General features: G+C 34.9%; 1 protein-coding gene across 1 annotated transcript in view; it reads right to left on the bottom strand.

Annotated features, from left to right (window-relative positions):
- Positions 1–232: 232 nt before the first annotated feature.
- LOC145243966 (leukocyte tyrosine kinase receptor-like) overlaps positions 233–21,155 on the bottom strand; it is a 491,379-nt gene continuing 470,456 nt past the window's right edge. Inside the window, exons 20-22 of the mRNA XM_080107096.1 lie at positions 17,322–17,456; positions 9,480–9,570; positions 233–1,956 (exon numbers count right to left, since the gene is read on the bottom strand). Coding sequence (XP_079963222.1) covers positions 994–1,956; positions 9,480–9,570; positions 17,322–17,456 — 1,189 coding nt within the window. The 3' untranslated portion in view covers positions 233–993. The remainder of the gene's footprint in view (positions 1,957–9,479; positions 9,571–17,321; positions 17,457–21,155) is intronic.

A 21,155-nucleotide genomic window follows, 5' to 3' on the forward strand; every position in this document is an offset into this window, starting at 1 on the left:
TTACCACTTCCATTGATCTTAACCGATTTTGGTCGTGACTTCTCAGCAGAAAAAGTATAGAAATCTAAGATTATCGAGGAATTTGAGAAATAATAAGCCTATAACACACCTCAGATATTGTTCTGCCGTTTGTGCATATTATATTTGCATGAAATATCTTGATTTTTAATCCTATTAAGGTCAAAATCAGACGGGAAAAAATGAGTTCATTTTATTTATATAGAGAAAATTATTTTTATATATTATTTTTTTATTGGAATTATCTGAGATGAGTAATTTGTGTATTTATTTATTTGTTTGTTTGTTTGTTTGTTTATTTGTGGAATGTAATCCAGATCTTCAGAGTTGTTGGCGTAGTGGATGGAGGCGTTAAGTCTCTACGGTGCCAGGTGAACATTGTCTGAAGGTAGCGGTTTCAATCCTATCCAAAGCAGGCCAAAAGGATTAGTTGGCCAAAACGTGATGAGACAACAACAACTATAGAAGGCAGTAATTACTATGGATACAGTTACAAGACTCAACACTCCTATTCCGTTGCGGTTAATCACCCGAAGAAGGCCAGAGGATGAGTTGGCCAAAACTTGGTGGAACAACAACAATGAAGATGCGGATAACAGTCCGCAAATAAATAAATAAAAATCATTCTTGTCTAGTACTGAATCACCTATCGACAAAATGTTTTTATTTGAAACGGCTTCGTTGCTTAGGTTTATCGACAGTATTTCCAATCTCATAAAAAAACAGCAACAAAAAACAAAAAAAACAAAACAAAACAAAACAGCACAGTCATAAAATTACAATGTCTGCGTTATTTTTTAACTTGCAAAAAGCAGAAGGAGTTCAAACAACCGGTGAGGGTTGTTTAGTGGCGGAACTTAATAAAAATAAGTCCCGTTAAAAAAAAAATTTTTTTTTAAATCTTGTATATTTTCAAATTACCATACCCATTCTAACAGTTAACCAAGTTTATTGTCTATGGATGCAAGTCATTGGTCAACAGTTATTTTCATCTATGATTGTCGTGTTCAGATAAGCGACGTTGGTAGCTACATTGATATATTTTCGACAATCCTCAACTTTTCGCATATTCGTCATTGGAATGTTATTTTCAGCAGTGCATCCTGCAGCCACTTCCTTGGTGTTCGTTTTCTCTTCAGTTTCAAATCGTTTCTGACGATCGTTAAATCCGACATTGTTATCCGGGCTATATTCAGACAATGGAGATGAGAGTAAAGGGGTTTGTGATGGGGATTGATGGAGAATAGAATCGCGAGGGTGGCTGTGGGAGGTTGCTTGACACCGCGCTTTGTCAGAGTCAGTATTAAACTTCGATTTGTCATCACTGTGTTCTTTCCGCTTTTGCTGTTGGTGGAGGGATTGGTGCCGTTTAGGATAACGGATGTAATGATTCTGATGTTTGTTCGGATAAGGATGACTATGGTGACGATGGAGGAAAGAATGTTGCATGGGTCCATGGTTTCGATGTTGGGAGTTACTCGGATCACCTGTCAGGTCACGGCTGTAATAATTGGACTTGCGCCTGGCGGAGGTGGTGTTACCGGAAGCGAACCCGTTAAACCCCTCATCTTTATGGGAGCTTCGTTGGTTGCTGCACGAATCAAGGTCTACAAGCAATGCCCGACAAGTCAGGTTGTCGATGTTTTTGTTAGTATCATCTTTCGAGTCGAGACAGCTGATCATGTCACCAGTATAACCGTTTGGGATATTAACCACGTCCCCCTTTGTGAAACCGAGCTCTTTATTGTACGGTTTGTGGTCGCTTTCGTTGTAATTGGACGAATCTAGACTGGACAGCGAATAGATCGACGATGTCGAACTCTTCTTTCGCGCCCGTTTCGGCGGACCATTCTCAACATCTGTGAAATATAAAATATTGCATTTGTGGGATGTGAAGTGATCGAATGTGGGCAGTTTGAAAGTGGCAGTGTTAGGGTCCTGCAAAAAAGTAAAAATAAATATTAACATAATCAGCACTAAAATGAATTCATCTTAATTTAGTTAATCAACCATGCTATTTTAATTGCACTTTCTCTTAGTAAATGTAGCCCGATATTTTTATATGCCCTTGTCTCTTTCTACGAACTTAAACTGAGCCTTAATGAAAATAAATTTTGCACGTCTTCGTATCATAAAACATTTGTTACTATTTTTACTGGGGACATGCCGCTCGTCAAGGCCCAAGGGCCACTCGAAAATAAGGGTTTATATTTTCCGGGTAGACTGAGAAAATATCTCGAAGATCGATAATGGCGGAACTTGGGTAGAGTGTGATTATAAAAGAGGGCGGCTTAATGTTAGCTAATGCACAGCAACGCCGAAGGTATTGCTAATCGACGATTATTATGATTGTCGTAAAATTTGTAAAATTAGAATGTTATAGCAAAATAAATATTTATGGAGAAAATTATTTATGTTCAAATGTAAAGAATGTAGGATAATAAACAATAGTTTAAAAAAGATTGACCTGTAGAGTCTGTTGACTCTTGCGTAAAGGTCATTATAAAGAAAAGTGGACTTTAAGTTAGAGTTTTGTGGAAAGATACGATGATTTAGCAGTTAGAGTTTGGAAGCGAGAGGGAGCAGACGTCAGGAAGATTAGGGAGCAAGAGAGACGATTCGAGTCGAACGGTGATGGCCCCCAGTAGAGGGAGATCAGAATGCGATAGTCTAGGGCCAGCGGTAGCTTTCCAATTGGGAAAACATCGGAAATAAAGGTTTCTGAAAAAAATATAACCCGAGGTCTGTCATTTTCTTGGGACGAATTTCCATTGCAGCTTTCCGTCAAACAAGACCAAAATGGATCCGATGTGTTCCCGATTTGGCTGATGTTATAACCCCAAATAAGTGTTATTCATCCTTTGTGTTGTAAAAGTATTTATGTATATTCTTGTCCCGTCATAAACTGTAATTAAATGTACATACACACACAACGAACTTTAAAGCGATCACAACGCTAGATGGTCATAGACGAACACAGGTATATACACACGCAATAAAGATGACGGTGACACGTATATACCAACGCATATACACTCACTACAACTATATGGACCCCCACAATGCAACAGTTAACAAGAACTTATTTACATTATTAGGTTTAAAAACAAGCATATTTTCCACAGATGGACAGTTCTACGAAATAAACTTTGCTAACAGAATTTTCGTTTAGTTTTAGGCATTGATAGAGAGTAAGATAAATTATTGATAATTGTTGTTGCTAGATGAATATTTGTTGCAATTTTTTTTATCAAGGGGGACCACAGATTGAAGCTCAGTCCAAAACCTGCCATGAAAATAACGATAAAGTAACAATCTTCCGGAAGTCGATATTTAATTTTAACTTATTATGTAAATTATATACACAAAGACCTGCTGTTGTTTATTACTATAAATATATACTATTTCAACATGTCTATAGCGTATTTATTGACTGAATAACGATATACCGTTTTGATGGTAATAAAATTGTGCTGAATGAAAAAGTATTTCACATTTATTCATTTAGACATATATTACTAATGGAGATTTGAAGCAAAGTCGTTACTATTACAGCGATATATTGTGTATTCTTATTATACTGTCTTTAATGCTCAATAAAGTTAATGTACTATTTCAGTCTAATGGGCTTTCTTTCCATGCTCAATTTAGGAAATATAATGTAATATATAGTCTGTTGTCTTGATACGATCCTCCCAGGCATTACTTCATAATTCACGCACATATATAGCTATCTGTAATGAACTGCTTCTGTGCATCGCGACAATTTTGTGTGGCTAATGGTTACCAGTGTATTTAAGCCGATATTCGAAAATCAAACGCCAGGCTACGACAAACTGTGGTCGCTAAGAAACTCGCTGGGAGTATAATAATGCTATGCATTTTCTTTGTTTATATATTTTCCGCAGTATTAAATAATTGAAGAGAGCTCGAGTATTGCTTATTTCCCCTACCATATAGCTCAATACTTTAATGCGAGGAGGCGTGTGAAGCTTCCTCTCGATACACAGTGACGGGTCCCCGACTGGAGTAGACAATCAATCAATTTGATTGAAGAATGGGCGATTTAACTGAATTCAATGACAATAAAAGTATGTGAGGATGGAACATTAGTTGATCCTCATTCAACCCTGGACAACATCGGGTCGTGTTGCTAGTATATATATATATATATATATATATATATATATATATACACAGATATATATATACACACAGAAGCGCGCGCGCACACACACACCCACCCACGCACACACACACACATATATATATAATATATATATATATATATATATATATATATATATAAAAGTGAAAGTGTCTGTGTGTGTGTGTGTGTCGGTGTACATTTTCCTACGCAATAACTCTGTCAATGTTTAGTCTACACACTCGAAATTTGATATACAGGGTACTGAGATTTAGGAAAATCTATGTGATCGATTTTCGGTCAGAAATTTTGCTATTAAGGGGTCAAAGTTCAACAATTTGACCTTTGAGAACTCTACCTAATTCCTCCGATAATTTTGGGTCTAAACACTTGAAATTTTAGATATAGGTTCCTTGGACATGGATCTAACTTAAAAACTTGATTTGAGTCCAAAACTATAAATGTTAAGAGGGCATAATAGGGGTCAAATAAAAAAAAATTGACCGTTCCTTTTTTTTTTTTTTTTGCTCAGCATACACCTCCAAACAGGCGGGAAACGCCGGGCTGAAATGCTAGTATATATATAAAAGTGAACGTGTCTGTGTGTCGGTCTGTCTGTGTACATTTCCCTACGCAATAACTCTGTCAATTTTTACTATACAGAACGAAATTTGATATACAGGGTACTGAGATTTGGAAAAAACGATGTGATCGGTTTTCGGCCAGAAATTTGGCTGTTAAGAGGTTTAAAGTTCAACGAATTGACATTTGAGAACTCTACCAAACTCCTCAGACAATTTTGGGTCTAAACACTTGAAATTTTAGATATAGGTTCCTTGGACATGGATCTAACTTAATAACTCGATTGGAGCCCAAAACAATAAATTTTAAGGGGTTATAATAGGGGTCAAAGTTTAAAAAATTGACAGTTTTTTTTTTGCTCAGCATACACCTCCAAACACCCGGGAAACGTAATATATATATATATATATATATATATATATATATATATATATATATATATATATATATATATATATATAAAGCCGTTTTTTTAATTTCAAACGAATGCACTTTATGCGTCTGAGAGTGTTTTTAGATAGGTTTTGTATTGGAATGCCTTCGATAAATATCGAAAATCGATAATCGAAAAAATTCGATTGAAGAAGGAATCGTCCGATTTTGGCCAAAGTTAACAGTCTTATACAGTCTAATATCACAAGCGTATTTGAAAAGTTTTATCACCGCACAAGCAGAAGACCCAATATATAAAATGAACAGTAGGATTTTGGATAAGACAAGGGCGCGTTCGAAATGAATGTTTCTGTTTACAACACAATTGAACCATGATACATGACTTTTACATTATAAACTTTAATTCAATGTGTCTTAAATTCTAACGTAAGTCATTATATAAAATAATTTTTATACATTCAACAGTAGACTATTTACAGCGCAATGTAAACTACGATGTATTGTGGACTAAACTACTGCAAGAGGGCATGTGAAGTTTCCTCATCGTGGGTTCCCAACTAAAGCAGACAATCAGTCGATTTGATTGAAAAATGAACGATTTCACCGATTTCGATGACAATACAAATATGGAAGTGTGAAACATTTGTTGATCATCGCTTAATCTCGGGCAACATCGGGTGTCTCTGCTAGTATAAATATAACTAAAGGTAAATGGAAAACAGCAAAGTTATAATATACAAGAGAAAACATTACTATTGAGGACAGAAAAAGATTTTAAAGGAAATATAGTTCATAAATTAGTCCCAAACAGACTGAGCTTCAATCTATGGTCCCCCTTGATAATTAAAAGCTGGGCCAAATTTTTTTGAAATACCACACATATGTACATCCAAAAGAACTGCACTCATTATCGATGTCACAGTCCCAAATGATTTTGGCCTTAATAGAGCTGAACGGGAAAATATAACAAAATATCAGGACCTAAAAAATGATCTAAAAACGACATGGTCTCTGAAAGAAATAAACATTGTACCGGCTGTGATAGGAGCAACTGGCTTAATAAAAATAATCTTCAGAAATACTTAGAAGCTATCCCTGGAAGACCAAGCTGTAACGAAATACAAATAGCACCCATAAAGGGAACATCATCTACTCTTAAAAGAGTCTTCGGATATAAATTTAAATCATAACAGAATCAGGTGTTAGCTCCTTGATCTCTTAAGACTTACGGAAGTTAAAAAAAAAAAGTAACATTCAGTCATCCATTGAGTGTTTTATTTTTTATCTACCAGAAACGAACTTTATTTCGGTGCCTTTAATCAATCCAACAACATCTTAACGGTAACTTCACATTCTTATATTTTCTATTCAATATTAAATACTAACAGTCATTGATCCTCAACTGAATGTTTATGTTTAGAATACAAATGAATCATTTAACTTGGCTTTTGTATTTTGAATTCGAACCTAAATCGTTATATAAAAATAGTTTAATAAAATAAATCAGTAAGTTCTCTACAGTGCAATGTAAGCTACAATGAATTGTGGACTAAGTCACTGCAGGAAAGCATACGAAGCTTATTTCATAGTGCACGGCGTTCCTAACTAGATTAATACAAAAATTGATTAAAATAAAAATGAGATTCCTAAATAGATTGATTTGATTGACGGATGGATGATTTCACTTATTTCGATGAAAATGAAATTATTGGAAGGGTGGACTATTCGTTGATCATCATTCAATATAGAGCATCGTCTGGTCCCCTTGCTAGTATATATATATATATATATATATATATATATATATATATATATATATATATATATATGCACACACACACACACATATATATAGTTTAGTTTTCTAGATGCATATCCATTGGAAATCTCATTTATTAAACAGTGCTTAATGAATGAGCAGAGCATTTATATAGTATGTTTCTTTATACAAACATTATTAAGGTCTTGATTATGATTTTTGACTTGATGATGGAGGCCCTTTGAAAAAGGCACTGCTGAAACATATATGCACATATGTACCCAATAATGTTTGTATAAATATATATATATATATATATATATATATATATATATATATATATATAACAAATAAATGACTAAACTATATTCCAAATTTATAGATGTTGACCATCTTATAATTTATTCCTTTAAGTACGTTGACATGCACAATTCTTGAAAGTGCTTGTAAAGGAGAAATATAATTGAAAACATATATATCCACAAACACACGTACACACATACATATAGAATATATAAATATTTTTAAACACATTTTCACATAAAAAACATATTATATATAAATATATAATAAGTAATATATATATATATATATATATATATATATATATATATATATATATATATATAAACTCAGATTAGCATGCTCGCTTGGGCGTTTAAGTCGTCCATCAGATTTCTGACTCTCAGATTAAAAAAAATCGGCTGCTTACCTATTTCATGGCCGCCCTGTCTTAAGTTCAATATTAAAATCCACTGCTGCTATATAACGCATACACAAGGTCAACAATATTTTTGTTTCGACTTATTTTAACGGTTTTCCTTACAAATAAATGTACTTTAACCTCGATAAATTAAAAAAAAAACTGATTCATATATAAACTAGCGGGGGTACCCGGCGTTGCCCGAGTGTTTGTTTCCGGGACGGGGGGGAGTTTTAAAAAATGTTATGGTAGGTAAGTAGGAAGGATCAAACCCGAAGTCATGAGTAAAAGTAGGAAAATAAAGTGTGAAAAAAAAACAAAACAAACAAACATCTGCAACGTTAACAGTTCGGCCACCAAGAAAAGTCCATTCCAGTTGTTTAGGACCCCCCTCAAAAAAACGACTACGGTAGGTCGACGCGAACGTGAAAATATAATGTGAATTGTCCAGCACGCTAACCACTACGCCACAGAGCACTGCAGCTTAGTTGAGTGATTTTAAATAACTTCACATGAAAGAACTACGAAGCCAAACCGGTGTTCTCTTCTCAACTGTTCCTTGTGAACGATCCCCAAACGGTGTTAAGTGGTGGCAGGGGGAGGAGGAATTTATAAGAGAGAAAATATTTGACCACTTCCATTGATCTTAACCGATTTTGGCTGTGACTTCTCAGCAGAAAAAGTATAGAAATCTAAGATTATCGAGGAATTTGAGAAATAATAAGCCTATAACACACCTCAGATATTGTTCTGCCGTTTGTGCATATTATATTTGCATGAAATATCTTGATTTTTAATCCTATTAAGGTCAAAATCATATGGGGAAAAATGAGTTCATTTTATTTATATAGAGAAGAGATATAAATATGTTGCTATAATCATATGCATAACCATTTTTACTGCCTTTCGTAGCGCTCCTGTGGTTTATGACGATTTCTTCCAGGGCTTAAAAATATTTTCTCTTCAAAGAGGGGGAAGGTAGAAACATATTTTTAGTAGTTCTTTTAGTAGGGTCCTCTTAATTTTAATTAGTGATTGTAGTAGTGCTCTGGAGACTTCCCGTTTTTTATTTTATTTTTTTAACTCATCACTTAAATCATGTATTCGCAAGACAATAAAAAAACAATATAATCTCAAAATCACTTTTTATTTTGAATATTTTTCATTTTACTCTTTAAGGGCCAACGGGTAGATTAGTATATATATATATATATATATATATATATATATATATATAGTGTGTTTATTATGCAAACATGATTGGTTGCATATGTGCATACCTGTTTGAGATGAGTCCCAATTCAAAGACAACGCTTCATCAGACCAAAAAATAATTGATATTGAAACCTCTCTTTTTTGGGTCTGATGAAGTGTTTTCCCTGAATTGGGACTCCATTTGAAACATGTATGCACTGACGTAACCAATAATGTTTGTATAATAAACAGACTATATACCAGCTCTGTCCTGCATTGAGCACTCTTTAATAATCACGCGAGTTTCATTGGATTTACATCTAGGAAACAAATCGATACAACCGGTATATATATATGCACACACACACACACACACACACACACACACACACACACACACACACACACATATATATATATATTACAAAGACTAGGTTCTATTGGAACCTAATAATATTCCGTCTGCTTACGTCTTTAATAATGATTATTACATTGCTTTAGGCGCATATCGAGAATGTATTTAAATTGTAGCTGAGGGCGATCTTGTCGTAGATTTATTTAGTAAATCTATTTTGTTAAGTCGTCAAGATGTTCCAATAATTTCTCAATTATTCTAGCCCCAAGAGGTGTACTGAGTGCAAGAAAGAAAAAATAAAATGCAGAAAGATTCTGATGTTACTTACGTCGTAGCAATACTGCAATTTATGTACAATAGTGGCAAATGAAGGCCGCATGTCTGGGTTCGAATCCCACGTGCAGGTCATTATGTGGTATCTGGGCGATATGAGGAAAGAAGATAAAACGATAGAACTATAATGCGACAGATAGAACATTTAAGATACGGCACGAAAAGACTGAAATAAAATATACATTCAGAAAAAGAAGGATTGAGAATAAGAGAAAGTGTAGAAAGAGAAACTGAGAGAAAAAAAAGCGTGAGAAGAGAGACATCCATACAAAATAGAAAGAATGTAAGTGAGTGAGAAAGAGAAAGATAGAAAATACACAAAAGTACAAATTCAGAAAAATAAACATGAAAGTGAAATAAAGAAAAAACAAGTGAAGTATGCATGGTCCCCCGTGAGTGCACAGTGAACGAGGTATAAAAAAATGACTAAATTCAGCATTTTCCCTCCCCCCATTAAGCCCCAAATGTCTACAGGGGAGTCAAATCCTGCAAATGGTGCAATTTTAGGCCTTAACATATGTAAATTTGAGTTCTGCACCATGCAAAAAAAAAAAATGATTAAGACCATCATTTCCCCCCCCCCCATTTAGACCCAAAAGTCCCCAAAGCCTTAACATATTTAAATTTGAGTTCAGCACCATGCAAAACTGCTAAATAGACATGCACAGAAAATTTTGGACAAATACGGTAAAATTGTCCCCAAAATGGAGTGTTTTTATTAACCCTAAAAGAGCCTCTGGGTCACACCCAAGGCTTATCGCAAAGTATAGACAAACAAAATTATATAGAAATCAATTAGTTAACACTTTTCAGAAAGTTTTATAAAAATCCAAGACATCAATTTTTTTTAATAAACACAAATGTGTTAATTTTAGCCTTTTTAACTCGAAAGGCGCCCCAGGGAGGGCAATCGGAGTTTTCCCGGAAAATCCGTTCTGTTACTTTTTTACTCATATTATGTTTAATATTTGTGCGAAATTTCAAAAAATTCCAAGGCGTAGTTATTGAGAAAAGTGCAGAAAAACGAACGGACGAATGGACAAGGGCGAATTTACAGGTCCACCTTCCTTTTGTCGGGAGACCAAAAAATACACACACATATAGAATCGGTTTAAGATGAAAATATTTGTCAATGTAGAAGGGAATTATTAATTTCTTTTAATGTAAAAGAGCAGGTGCTAATGCACTTACTGATCCGTGCTCTTTTTTAAATCGTATTTCCAAGTTTAATTAAAGTTCTATGACATGCTTTTTTATTCAATTGTAATGTTAAAGTACAGAATAGGTACAACACACCCTCCTCTCCTCATGTTAAGAATGGCTTTTTAAATAATGACGTTATTTTTTCAGAACGGACCAATAAGTGCACGAGTACCAAAAAGCAATAAAATCTCAAATGCCTTTTCCTTCGCTACTGCTTTGTGTTAATTCTATGTTTTTCTTAGTTTTTGTCGCAGGATTGAACCTTTAACCTCCAGACAACCGTCACATAGACCTGTTAATTAACCAACTCTTTACATCTTACTTTACGTGTTTGAACATTAGCGTCTACACGTGGAAAAAAGAATGATAGTAAGTAAAGGCAGAAAACATATACGACAAGAAGCATCCAGCAAAAGTATGAATAAAGAGGAAAAGAGGATGCAAATAAGAGGGAAAGACCCGGATAAGATATTGGCAATTCGCGTCTAAGCAGTTGTTGTTTCTAGTGCAATATCATTAGAATGAATTTTCAGGGGAGCTAGAGAAAAGTAATATATAAGAACGTCCGCTGTTCATAAATAAATGTTAGAGAATATATGGAACACAAAATAGAACTGTATGTCCTACAAGGTAAAAGGTATGTCATATTGTTTAATATCAGTATGTTTTTTTTGGTGGTGGGGGTGTATAGATATAAGCGCTGTTATGGAGCATGAGTGATTGGGTATGACGCCAATAGGACCAAAAACCTCATACGAGAAATAACTTGCTATTCATCATGATATAGGTAATATTTGAAACCAGCAGTATTCGCCCGCTCGTTATCGCTTTGAAATTTAATACATATTCGTTACTTCAAATCACTGAAAAAAATTAGTTGATGAGAAAATGAAGGCACAACTCCCTCTCTTTCTCTTTCTATTGATAAAAAATGAATAATAAAAAAATCAACAAGTTAATCAACAGGCAAAATTAATCTAATTTATAATTTTTCTTTTACATGGTAGTCACCACTTATCAAGTCACGGAAGCCACTCGAGGACAAGGGTTATTGCGCGTACAGTAATCAATGGGATAGTATCGTAGTAATCGTTAGTATTGGAGATTTGATAAAGTGTCATTACTTAAGGGGGCGGTTCATCAGGAATTTGTTTATGTTGGACTTGAGGACATCCAGGCTGTAGTCAGGTGGGAAACAGTCAAACGGAAGAGAATTCCACAGGCGTGCACTTCTAAGAAAGAAGCTTTGTTCATGGAATCTACGTTTAGATTTTGGCACAGATAAAGAGTGGGGAAAATCTTTGACAGTGGTTTCAGCTAGACGGGTGTTTATCGTGAAAGATTGGTGAGGGGGGGACCAGAGATTTGAGCTCATACGAGCAATTGCCATGGAAGTAATGATAAAAAAAGACAGGCTCGCAACGCCTCTTCTGTGGGAGAGAGGTTGCAGGGAAGAGAAAAGGGCATCCCCCACTAAGCCACGAAGTCTATTTTGTACTCTGTCAAGGCAGGATAGGCTGTTTTAGCAACTCCTGTCCATATGTGGCAGCAATACTCCATCCTTGGGCGTACTTGGCTTTTATATAGATAGAGAATTGCATCAGCAGTGAGATATCTTCTGGAGCAGTAGAATGATCTTACCATTTTCCAGCGACCTTGGCAACAGACTTGATGTACGTGTTCCATTTCAGGTCAGGAGTAAAGGTCAAACCCAGAAGCTTGTCAAAACATGAAGCCTTCGCAAGACGAGAGCCATCCATTTCAATTGATGCCAGATAGGGATCGGAGCGTTGATGATGTAAAGATAGGAACTTTTTTTTTTGATGCATTAAAAGTAACCCTTTCCCTCACTGTACCACGTGCTCAAGATGAAAGAAGAGAGAATCAGACAGAACTTGGTCATTTACGGCCTTTGATGTGTTGCCATAGATGGTCGTATAATCAGCATAGATGTCAACGAAGATTTAAGTATGTGTTTTGGGATGTTTATTTCCACTTTTTCAAAGTGCATCTCCTCTGAGACGCAAGATCACAGAGCGACCAGAGGCAGGTCAAATGATTGCATTTTTGTGTACCGTTCTTTCATGAATTTTTAGCCGGTAAAAATAGCTGCAAATGGAGTTAAAATTGAAAAATAAATTGGAGCATAACAGCCGTAAATCTGCGTAAAGTGCTTTTATACGCATATGTAATTAAAGATTTATACGTTAAAGTCAGTTCATTTTAAACTACTTCTTATCCATCTGACGATAGTTCAAACGGTAACGACTAAGGCTGAAAAGCTAAACGTTTTGGTTTCGATTCTATCTGATGACACTCAAGTCATATAATACTTCATTTTACTTTTGAAATAACTACTATATATTGGCTACAATATAATAATCAATAGAGAATTGGCTGTATATTCATAAATATGAAATCTGCATAAAGTAAAATATATTTAAGTGCATTTTACGATCGAGCAACGCTTGGCGCCGTGTTAGTTGAGAATAAGAGAAAATAAAACTCTCTGCATTTCTTCTGTTTTTATAATAATCTATATCACAAATGTAGCTCGTCTTTTTCTCCTCCAACTACAGTTTGAATAGAAAAACGATTGGGCACTTAAAGATGATAATTGACATAGCCAGGTACAGTAAAACACTGCTAAAGGAGGCAATATAAACTAGTTTAATATTAAAAAGAAAAACACACCAACAAAAATCATATCTAAAACTTGATACACGTAGACCCATGACTAATCGATGCACGGACAAAGAAGAAACGAACAGATCGATACACCTCTATAGAAGATTAGGTTAACCTGATAATGTTATATCACGTTTAAGCCTGACAGACCGACGATTTTTAAATGTCACCATGAGGGTAATCTCTTATCGTCTCTTCAGCCTCTTTCACATAGAAGAGATGTTGTTTTCCTCTCTCACTGCTATACCCCTATGTTCATGGTAGACGCTCGTCTGAGCACCAATCCCTACCCTATCAGTACGTCATTCACAACAAGGACGCACCTAGCTACAACCATAGTTGAGAGCTTATTTTTTTTTTATTACATTTTCACCCCAAACAAGGCACATTGCCACTTTGGTGTAGGGGGTTACTATCAGGGGCAACAACTACTGGGGTATTATGTAGGGATTTGGGTAGCAAGATGTCGGTTCACGTTGCACTTGAACTTGTGCACGTCAGTACAGTTGGGGAAGCAGGGACCTGGAATGGAATTCCAAAGTTTAGCGGTTCTGGGGAAGAAACTACTGGAGTAGAAAGATCTTTTACATCTAGAGATCTTTACAGTGTGGGGGTGGGATTTAGCAGCCTTTCGGGTTTGTCGAGGGTGTCTACGTCGTAGGGGCACAAGTGCTTGCAGTTCGTCAGAGCATTCACCATTAAAATATTTGTAGAACAGGCAGAGGGATGCAATGTTTCGTCGATGGGACAGAGGCTGTAGCTTAGAGGCCAGTTCAGGGCCTATCAGATTTGCGACTCTCTTTTGAACCTTGTCAAGGAGCGAGAGACTAGTAGCAGATGCACCAGCCCAAATATGACAGCAATACTCCATACATGGGCGAATGGTGACTTTATAGAGGTACAGGATACTTTCAGGTGTTAGTAGTTTTCTAGCACGGTAGAGAGAGCCCACCTTCCTTGCAGCGACCCTGGCAATGCTTTCAATGTAATTGTTCCAACTCATGTTTCCTGTGAACGTTAGGCCAAGGAGTTTAAAAAATGTACTCTCAGATAAAGAGTCGGTGGCCATTGCTATAGGTGGTAGAGAAGGTTTCTTGTAATTATTGAATGAAACTCTCTCTCTCTACCAAAACGTAACAGAACTTCTATGAACTAAGTATATTTCCTAGGACATCCTACCCTTTAAGAAAGATACAACGAATCTGCTTCCAAACCGACTACAGCATGTTCGTCTTCAAGTCTAATGTATACAAGTACTTGTTAAGCCGTCCTTTTTGTAATTAAGTTATCTTTGTAATATTTAGCCTTTTCTACATATTTTCCCTTTTCTCTTGACGCACAGTGATCATCGTCCAATTAATGGTGATTTTAACCCTTATACTCGAGTAGCCCCTTGGTCTTGATACATGTAGACCCTCCTCAGTAAATTTACCCACGAGTTACTTAAAGATGTGTTTGCAAGCATCTAAAAATGCTGTTTAAAACGTAAGCATTACAAACCGACGGAAATACTATTTAACAATTAAGCACACACTCTTAGACAAGGGTTCAAAAAAGGGATTGCAATCTAATAAGTCTCGCACTATCTATCAAGCTCGAATCTCTGTCACATCGCCGCAATGTTGCATCCCTGTGCCTGTTTTACAAGTACTTTAATTGAATGTGCTCTGATAAGCTTGTAGCACTTCTGCCGCACGACGTACATACTGCATACTGACTCGAAAAGCAGCAAAATCCCACCCCTTCACTGTTGAGGTGCCAGAAAGCCTTCTACTGAAATAGTTTCTTCCCTAGGACTGCTTGACTTTGGAATTCCCTCCGTGTTTCCTGCTTCCTTGACTGTGCTAACCAGCAGAAGTTTAAATGTAATTCAAACAGACATGTCATGGCGCGCCTCACCACAGTTTCCAAATAGTAGCCACTTACGTTTAAAGTGATAATATGGAAAAGAGTAAAAAGAAAACAAAAAAACACCCTAAAACAGAAAAAAAACAAACAACAAAAAAAAAAAAACAAAAAACAAAACAAAAACAAAAACAAAAAAAAAACAAGCAGACAGATAGACAGAACCCCTCATAGCGGTGCTTGGACGAATTTATTAATCCTATTTTGAACTTAAGCCTTGCATGCGACAAAAATGCAATTTCAAAATTAAGATCAACCAACCGTGGAATGTAAAAACCAAAAAAAGATCAAATTTGGTTTATCTCAAAAAGGTCTTTAATTTAGAAAAATTAAATCAGATTACAACAAGCATTCGTTCATATGATAATATTTTCTTGGATCTTTAATTGAAAAATTTGATTTAATCGTCTATTTTTTTTTTGCTTCACCATCTTATCTGCTTCCCGTCTTCTTTTTCTATAATATTTTATTGATGGCTCTTTTATTGCGGAACGCTTATTGGCCGAATTATTTACCTTTTTTCCGATGAATTTTAAATATGTCATTGAACATGACACTTTATTAAATCCAGTGGTGAATTACCAATTTTATAGCCTTTCTTTTGGAGTTGGGTGGAACTAACACATTTTTTTTCTCTTTTCCCTATGTTTTTTTGTTCACCTCAAAACAAGACATATTGCAATAACATCGTATTGGGCGACTGTGATAAGGGCTAAATGTATAACGGGAAAGTTGGGTTGAAAATTGACCAGCAAGATGTTTGTTTACATTACATTTAACTTTCTCTACATCAATACCGCCAAAGAAATAGGGAACAGGAAGACAATTTCAAAATCTTCGAATCTAGAACGTAATGCCCCTTTTTTATTCCCTAAAACCTTTCCCATGGAAGAGACGTTACTAGCCTGTCTCTGCTCTATCGTTATTTTCATGGCAAGTGCTCGTCTGAGCTTCAATCTATGCCCTCTTGCCAAGCTTTCACAAAACCTCTTATCTAACTACAACGGCCATAAACAATCCCCCACTCACTATCTCTGTCTAGATCTAAATACAAAATCCATGAATCAAAGCTACTTTCCTTGAACTGTTCGCCCGTGGAACTCTGTTCTGCTGACCTGCTTTCTAGCTGACTACAATATGGTCATCTTCAAGTCCAATTTGAACAAGTTCTTGTTGAGCCGTCTCCTAAATAATCAATTTCGACTCCATTTCCATTAACTATTAATACGCTATTGTCTCAGTGACTACCATAGACTCATTAATCCTTTTCCTCGAGCGGCTTTCGGGCCTTGATAAGTGGTGACTTCCATGTAATAAAAATGTCAAGCAGTTTGTAAAAAGATTCTAGCAAAGTAGAAAATCTTTCGGTATCTATGGATCTCTGTGGTGAAGGGGCGGGATTTTGAGTCTAGTCAGTGGCATTTTTGACGATGGGTATTAAGTGCATTAAGGTCATCCGAACATATTCTGTGGAAATATTTGTAAAATAAGCACACTGATACAACAATGCACCGATGCGACAGGGATGGAGGTTGGCAGAGAGTGCTAGAGTGATTAGGTGATAAATTATTTTTTTGTACTTCGTTCGAGAAGACAGCATAATGGTTGGCGCACGAGTTCAAATGTAGCAACAGTAATCTATAAACATTTTTTTAAGAGTTACTTTAAAATATATTTGGCCTCGCGTTGTTTTAATATCATAGATACATCTATGTGTTAAATCGAATATATTCTGGCCGTGACATGAAACTGTATCCAGGTATACACATAAATCTACATAATCAACAACTATGTACTAAGAAAGATAAATATATAAAGATATACAAAACATATATTATCATAAAATATAATTTTCACAGTCATTATTATATGTTTGTATTGAATATGAAGAATAGATCAGTTAAATAGTTTCTAGACGAATGAATTATTGCTAATAATATTATTAGTAGTAATAGTGGGATAAAAATAAAATGGAAAGAAAGAAGTTTAAGAAGTAGAATAGGAAAAAGAAAAAAGAGAGCATTAAATAAGAATAACTTACAACGCTAAAGGGCAATTTTCTGGTGATCTTAATCTGCCTCCTTCTAGAACAAACTCCATAACTTCATGGTTCGCCTGTCCCGGATAAGGATTGCTGGCCATTGAGAAAATTTCCCATAACGTGATTCCATATGCCCTGTTAATAATAATAATAATAATAATAATAATAATAATAACAATAACAATAACAATAACAATAATAATAATAATAATAATAATAATAATAATAATAATAACAACAACAACAACAACAACAACAACACTGAAAGAGGCTTAGACAATCTAAGAATAGAAGAATCACTGCTAATTAAGAAATTCAGCCCCAAAATAAACAACAGAGTAGAACCCAATTTCAGCTTCTTTATATAACAACATGAACACTAACAACACTATTAGGAAACATACACCACTTTAGAATAACAAACAATATATATTATACAATATTAATATTTGGTGCGCACATATGCTAAATTGCGTCTGACATTCGTAACACACAACACTAAGACCACTTATTATTAGATAATTAATATGTAATAATATATGTATAACTAGCATGACCCGTTAACTGGCATTGCCCGGTGAAACCATGACATAGGTCCAGAATAGAATCGTTAAAGGACTCCCCTCGAACCAAATTCAACTACGATTGTTGCTGTTGGTGGCCACTGCCGTCTCTGGCAAATAACAGATATTGGCGGCCGTGGCCCAAATTAAATAATTTGGCTTCCATTGTCGGGCATTGTTTTCCAGTGGCAGCTAGTGGAAATCATTGACTGTGATTGTCAGCAGTGTTGGTTACTGGCGATTAGTAGTGGTTTGGGTCGATAACCTGCTGATACTGGCTGATTCTAAAATAGTATTTAAGGGAAAAACATTATTATGTACTTATTTGCCATGTCTAAATCAGTAAAACTACGAAAACTGGTCCATTAGAAAAATAATAATTAAAAACAGAAGTCTTTGAAGTTAGGGATTCTCACTTGTATATGAACTCATTAGATTGTCTTTTAAGTCAGCCATTGTTTATCTTCTCGGTATACTGCACGCATTTTTTTTTCTAAAAGTAGCTCTAGCACATCCTCTAAACAACAAAACACTCCACAGAAAGTAAAAGTGGTAAAAAAATATATATATATAACAAATAAGCGTTTCCGTAGGGAATAAAATTTACTTTGAAACCTACGTGCATAATATTTTTATGATTTAACTTATTTGAAAGCATTTATTCAGTTCTAAAAAAAGTCTCGACACTGTAACTTACTATATATATATATATATATATATATATATATATATATATATATATATATATATATAGTAAGTTATAAAATGTATATGGCGATTAAGCTACACTGAATATTCCGCGTTTCATCCACTTTAGGATTTTTCAGGCTTCATAAGCGTTAAGAATCCTAAAGTGGATGAAACGCGGAATATTCAGTGTAGCTTAATCGCCATATACATTTTATAACATACTAACTAGCTCTACCTACGTATTGAGCACTTTTGAAGTAAATACTTAAAGCTTACGCAAAAATCTATACTTTCCTATATTAATTTTATGCGAGTAATTAAGTAGTTATATATATATATATATATATATATATATATATATATATATATATATATATATATTAAGTTATGAGAATATTTATGGCAATTGAGCAACACAGAATATTCCGCGTTTCATTCTCGTGAGAATTCGTCAGGCTTATGCATCACGAGAATGAAACGCGGAATATTCTGTGTAGCTTAATTGCCATATATATTTTCATAACTTACTACCTAGCTCTACCTATGTATTCAGCACTGTTGAAGTAAATATTGAAAAATTTACGCATAAATTATATCTTCGTATATTACTTTATGTGATTAAATGAAGCAATTATATATATATATATATATATATATACATATATATATATATATATATATATATATATATATATATATAGTCATCCACATACAGTACTGTTTCGCTGTATCATAGCTCATCAGTGCGGCTAGACAGGCAACTGTCTCAAGACAGTATCGAAACCCGACCACCCGTTCGACAGTCAAGGCTTTGAACCATTACGCCAATCAGCAGCTGCTGTTCGGGCAGTGAATTAACGATGTTTTGATATCGTCCGAATACCTAAGCTCGATTTGTTTACACAAAGAGCATCGCTTAATAAGCCAATGGTATATCGTGTATCACATCCTAATATGCTCCACTCAAGATAAGGAGCATTATAGTCACACACACACACACACACACACACACACACACACACACACACACACACACACACACACACACACACACACATATGGGAAGACTATATATTGTTTCAGACCGACAGATATGAAATCTCCATTAATAATAGATAAAATCAGTGATGAATATTTAATAACTCTAAACGATTTAACTGTTATAACATTGGTCTGACAAAGTGTTTAGTTACTGTTCTGTAAATAGATTATTACCATGACTAATATAAAATAATTTAATTCAATAAAGTAATATCAACAGTCAGTACTTGACACTAATCTTTCTAATAATACACTAAGCCACATCATGTATGTACGTACGTTATCACCTTTCACGCATTAAAGTGAAATAGTCCAATCAGCAAAGATTAATCTAATGTCGCTAAAGTTAAAAAAACAAAAAACATTCCAACTTGATTAATTTCAAAATTCAAAATATGTCGTCGACTAAAACTGTACCTTTTTGAAAAATTAACACTCATTTTGTTCATTCGGATAATATTTGGCTAACAGTTATTCCTACGCTAAGAAGGTAGAGGTATTTATAGTTTTTTGTTTATATTTATTTATTGTTTTAAAAAGGACAAAATTGCTACAGTTTTAAATAAATAATTAAATAGACACATCTTCGTTTTATTTAAACATCTAGCTGACAAGAAACGTTATTTTTACGAAGGATAAATAGTCATTTGTCTCTGTATAGTATTAACCCTGACAGGCATTATTTACAAAAGAATATTGACGAAAAAAATCACCGTGGAATTTCCACGGGTTTCCGCTATTCATAGTATCATCAAATGAAATTGGTGCGACCATCGGTACATCGTAGATACTCACTCAACCACCGTCAATCTGAAACTCGAATAAAATAAAATAAAAAATGAAAATACATGTAATAACAATAAAATAAAATACGCATCAAATGCGCTTGAAAGCCAAATCCCGATGTAATATTAGGAAAATTTCCTAATATTACGTTGGGATTTAGCTTTCAAGCGCATTTGATGCGTATTTTATTTTATTAAAATTAAAACAACGTTTTTATTGAACTCTCATTCTTGATGTTATTCTCGCGTTGCCTACGGACAGTTCAAACATTTCAAAATACAACCGCTAGATATAACGCGCGGCTCTTTACAAACAGACTTCTTTCTCCAAATTTACAACATGGCAAGGAAGAAGAAAAGGAAAAAAGAAACAAAACAACACACTGACGATAGAGTATACCGCTGAGTAAATTTGGTAAATTGGATTACTTAATGGGACGGGTCATTAAGAACTTGTTTACATTGGACTTGAAGACAACCACATTGTAGTCAGCTGAAAATCAGGCAAACGGAAGCGAATTCCACAGGTGTGCAGTTCTAAGAAAGAAACTCTGTTCAAAGAATTCACGTTTAGGTCTAGGCACAGATAAAGAGTGGGGGGGGGGACTTGTTCCACCACGAAGTTAAATACACCAAATCGGCCTTTAATATGGGGAAATCCTTCGGGCCAATATCACAGTTTAGTATCTGTTCTGATGCTACACTTTTTCTATCCTCGGTCAGTGGAAAAAACTCCTTCATGACTGAGACAATAT

Source organism: Euprymna scolopes, chromosome 22, assembly GCF_053919585.1.
Source record: "Euprymna scolopes isolate OS-2025 chromosome 22, ASM5391958v1, whole genome shotgun sequence".
NCBI classification, from domain to species: domain Eukaryota; kingdom Metazoa; phylum Mollusca; class Cephalopoda; order Sepiida; family Sepiolidae; genus Euprymna; species Euprymna scolopes.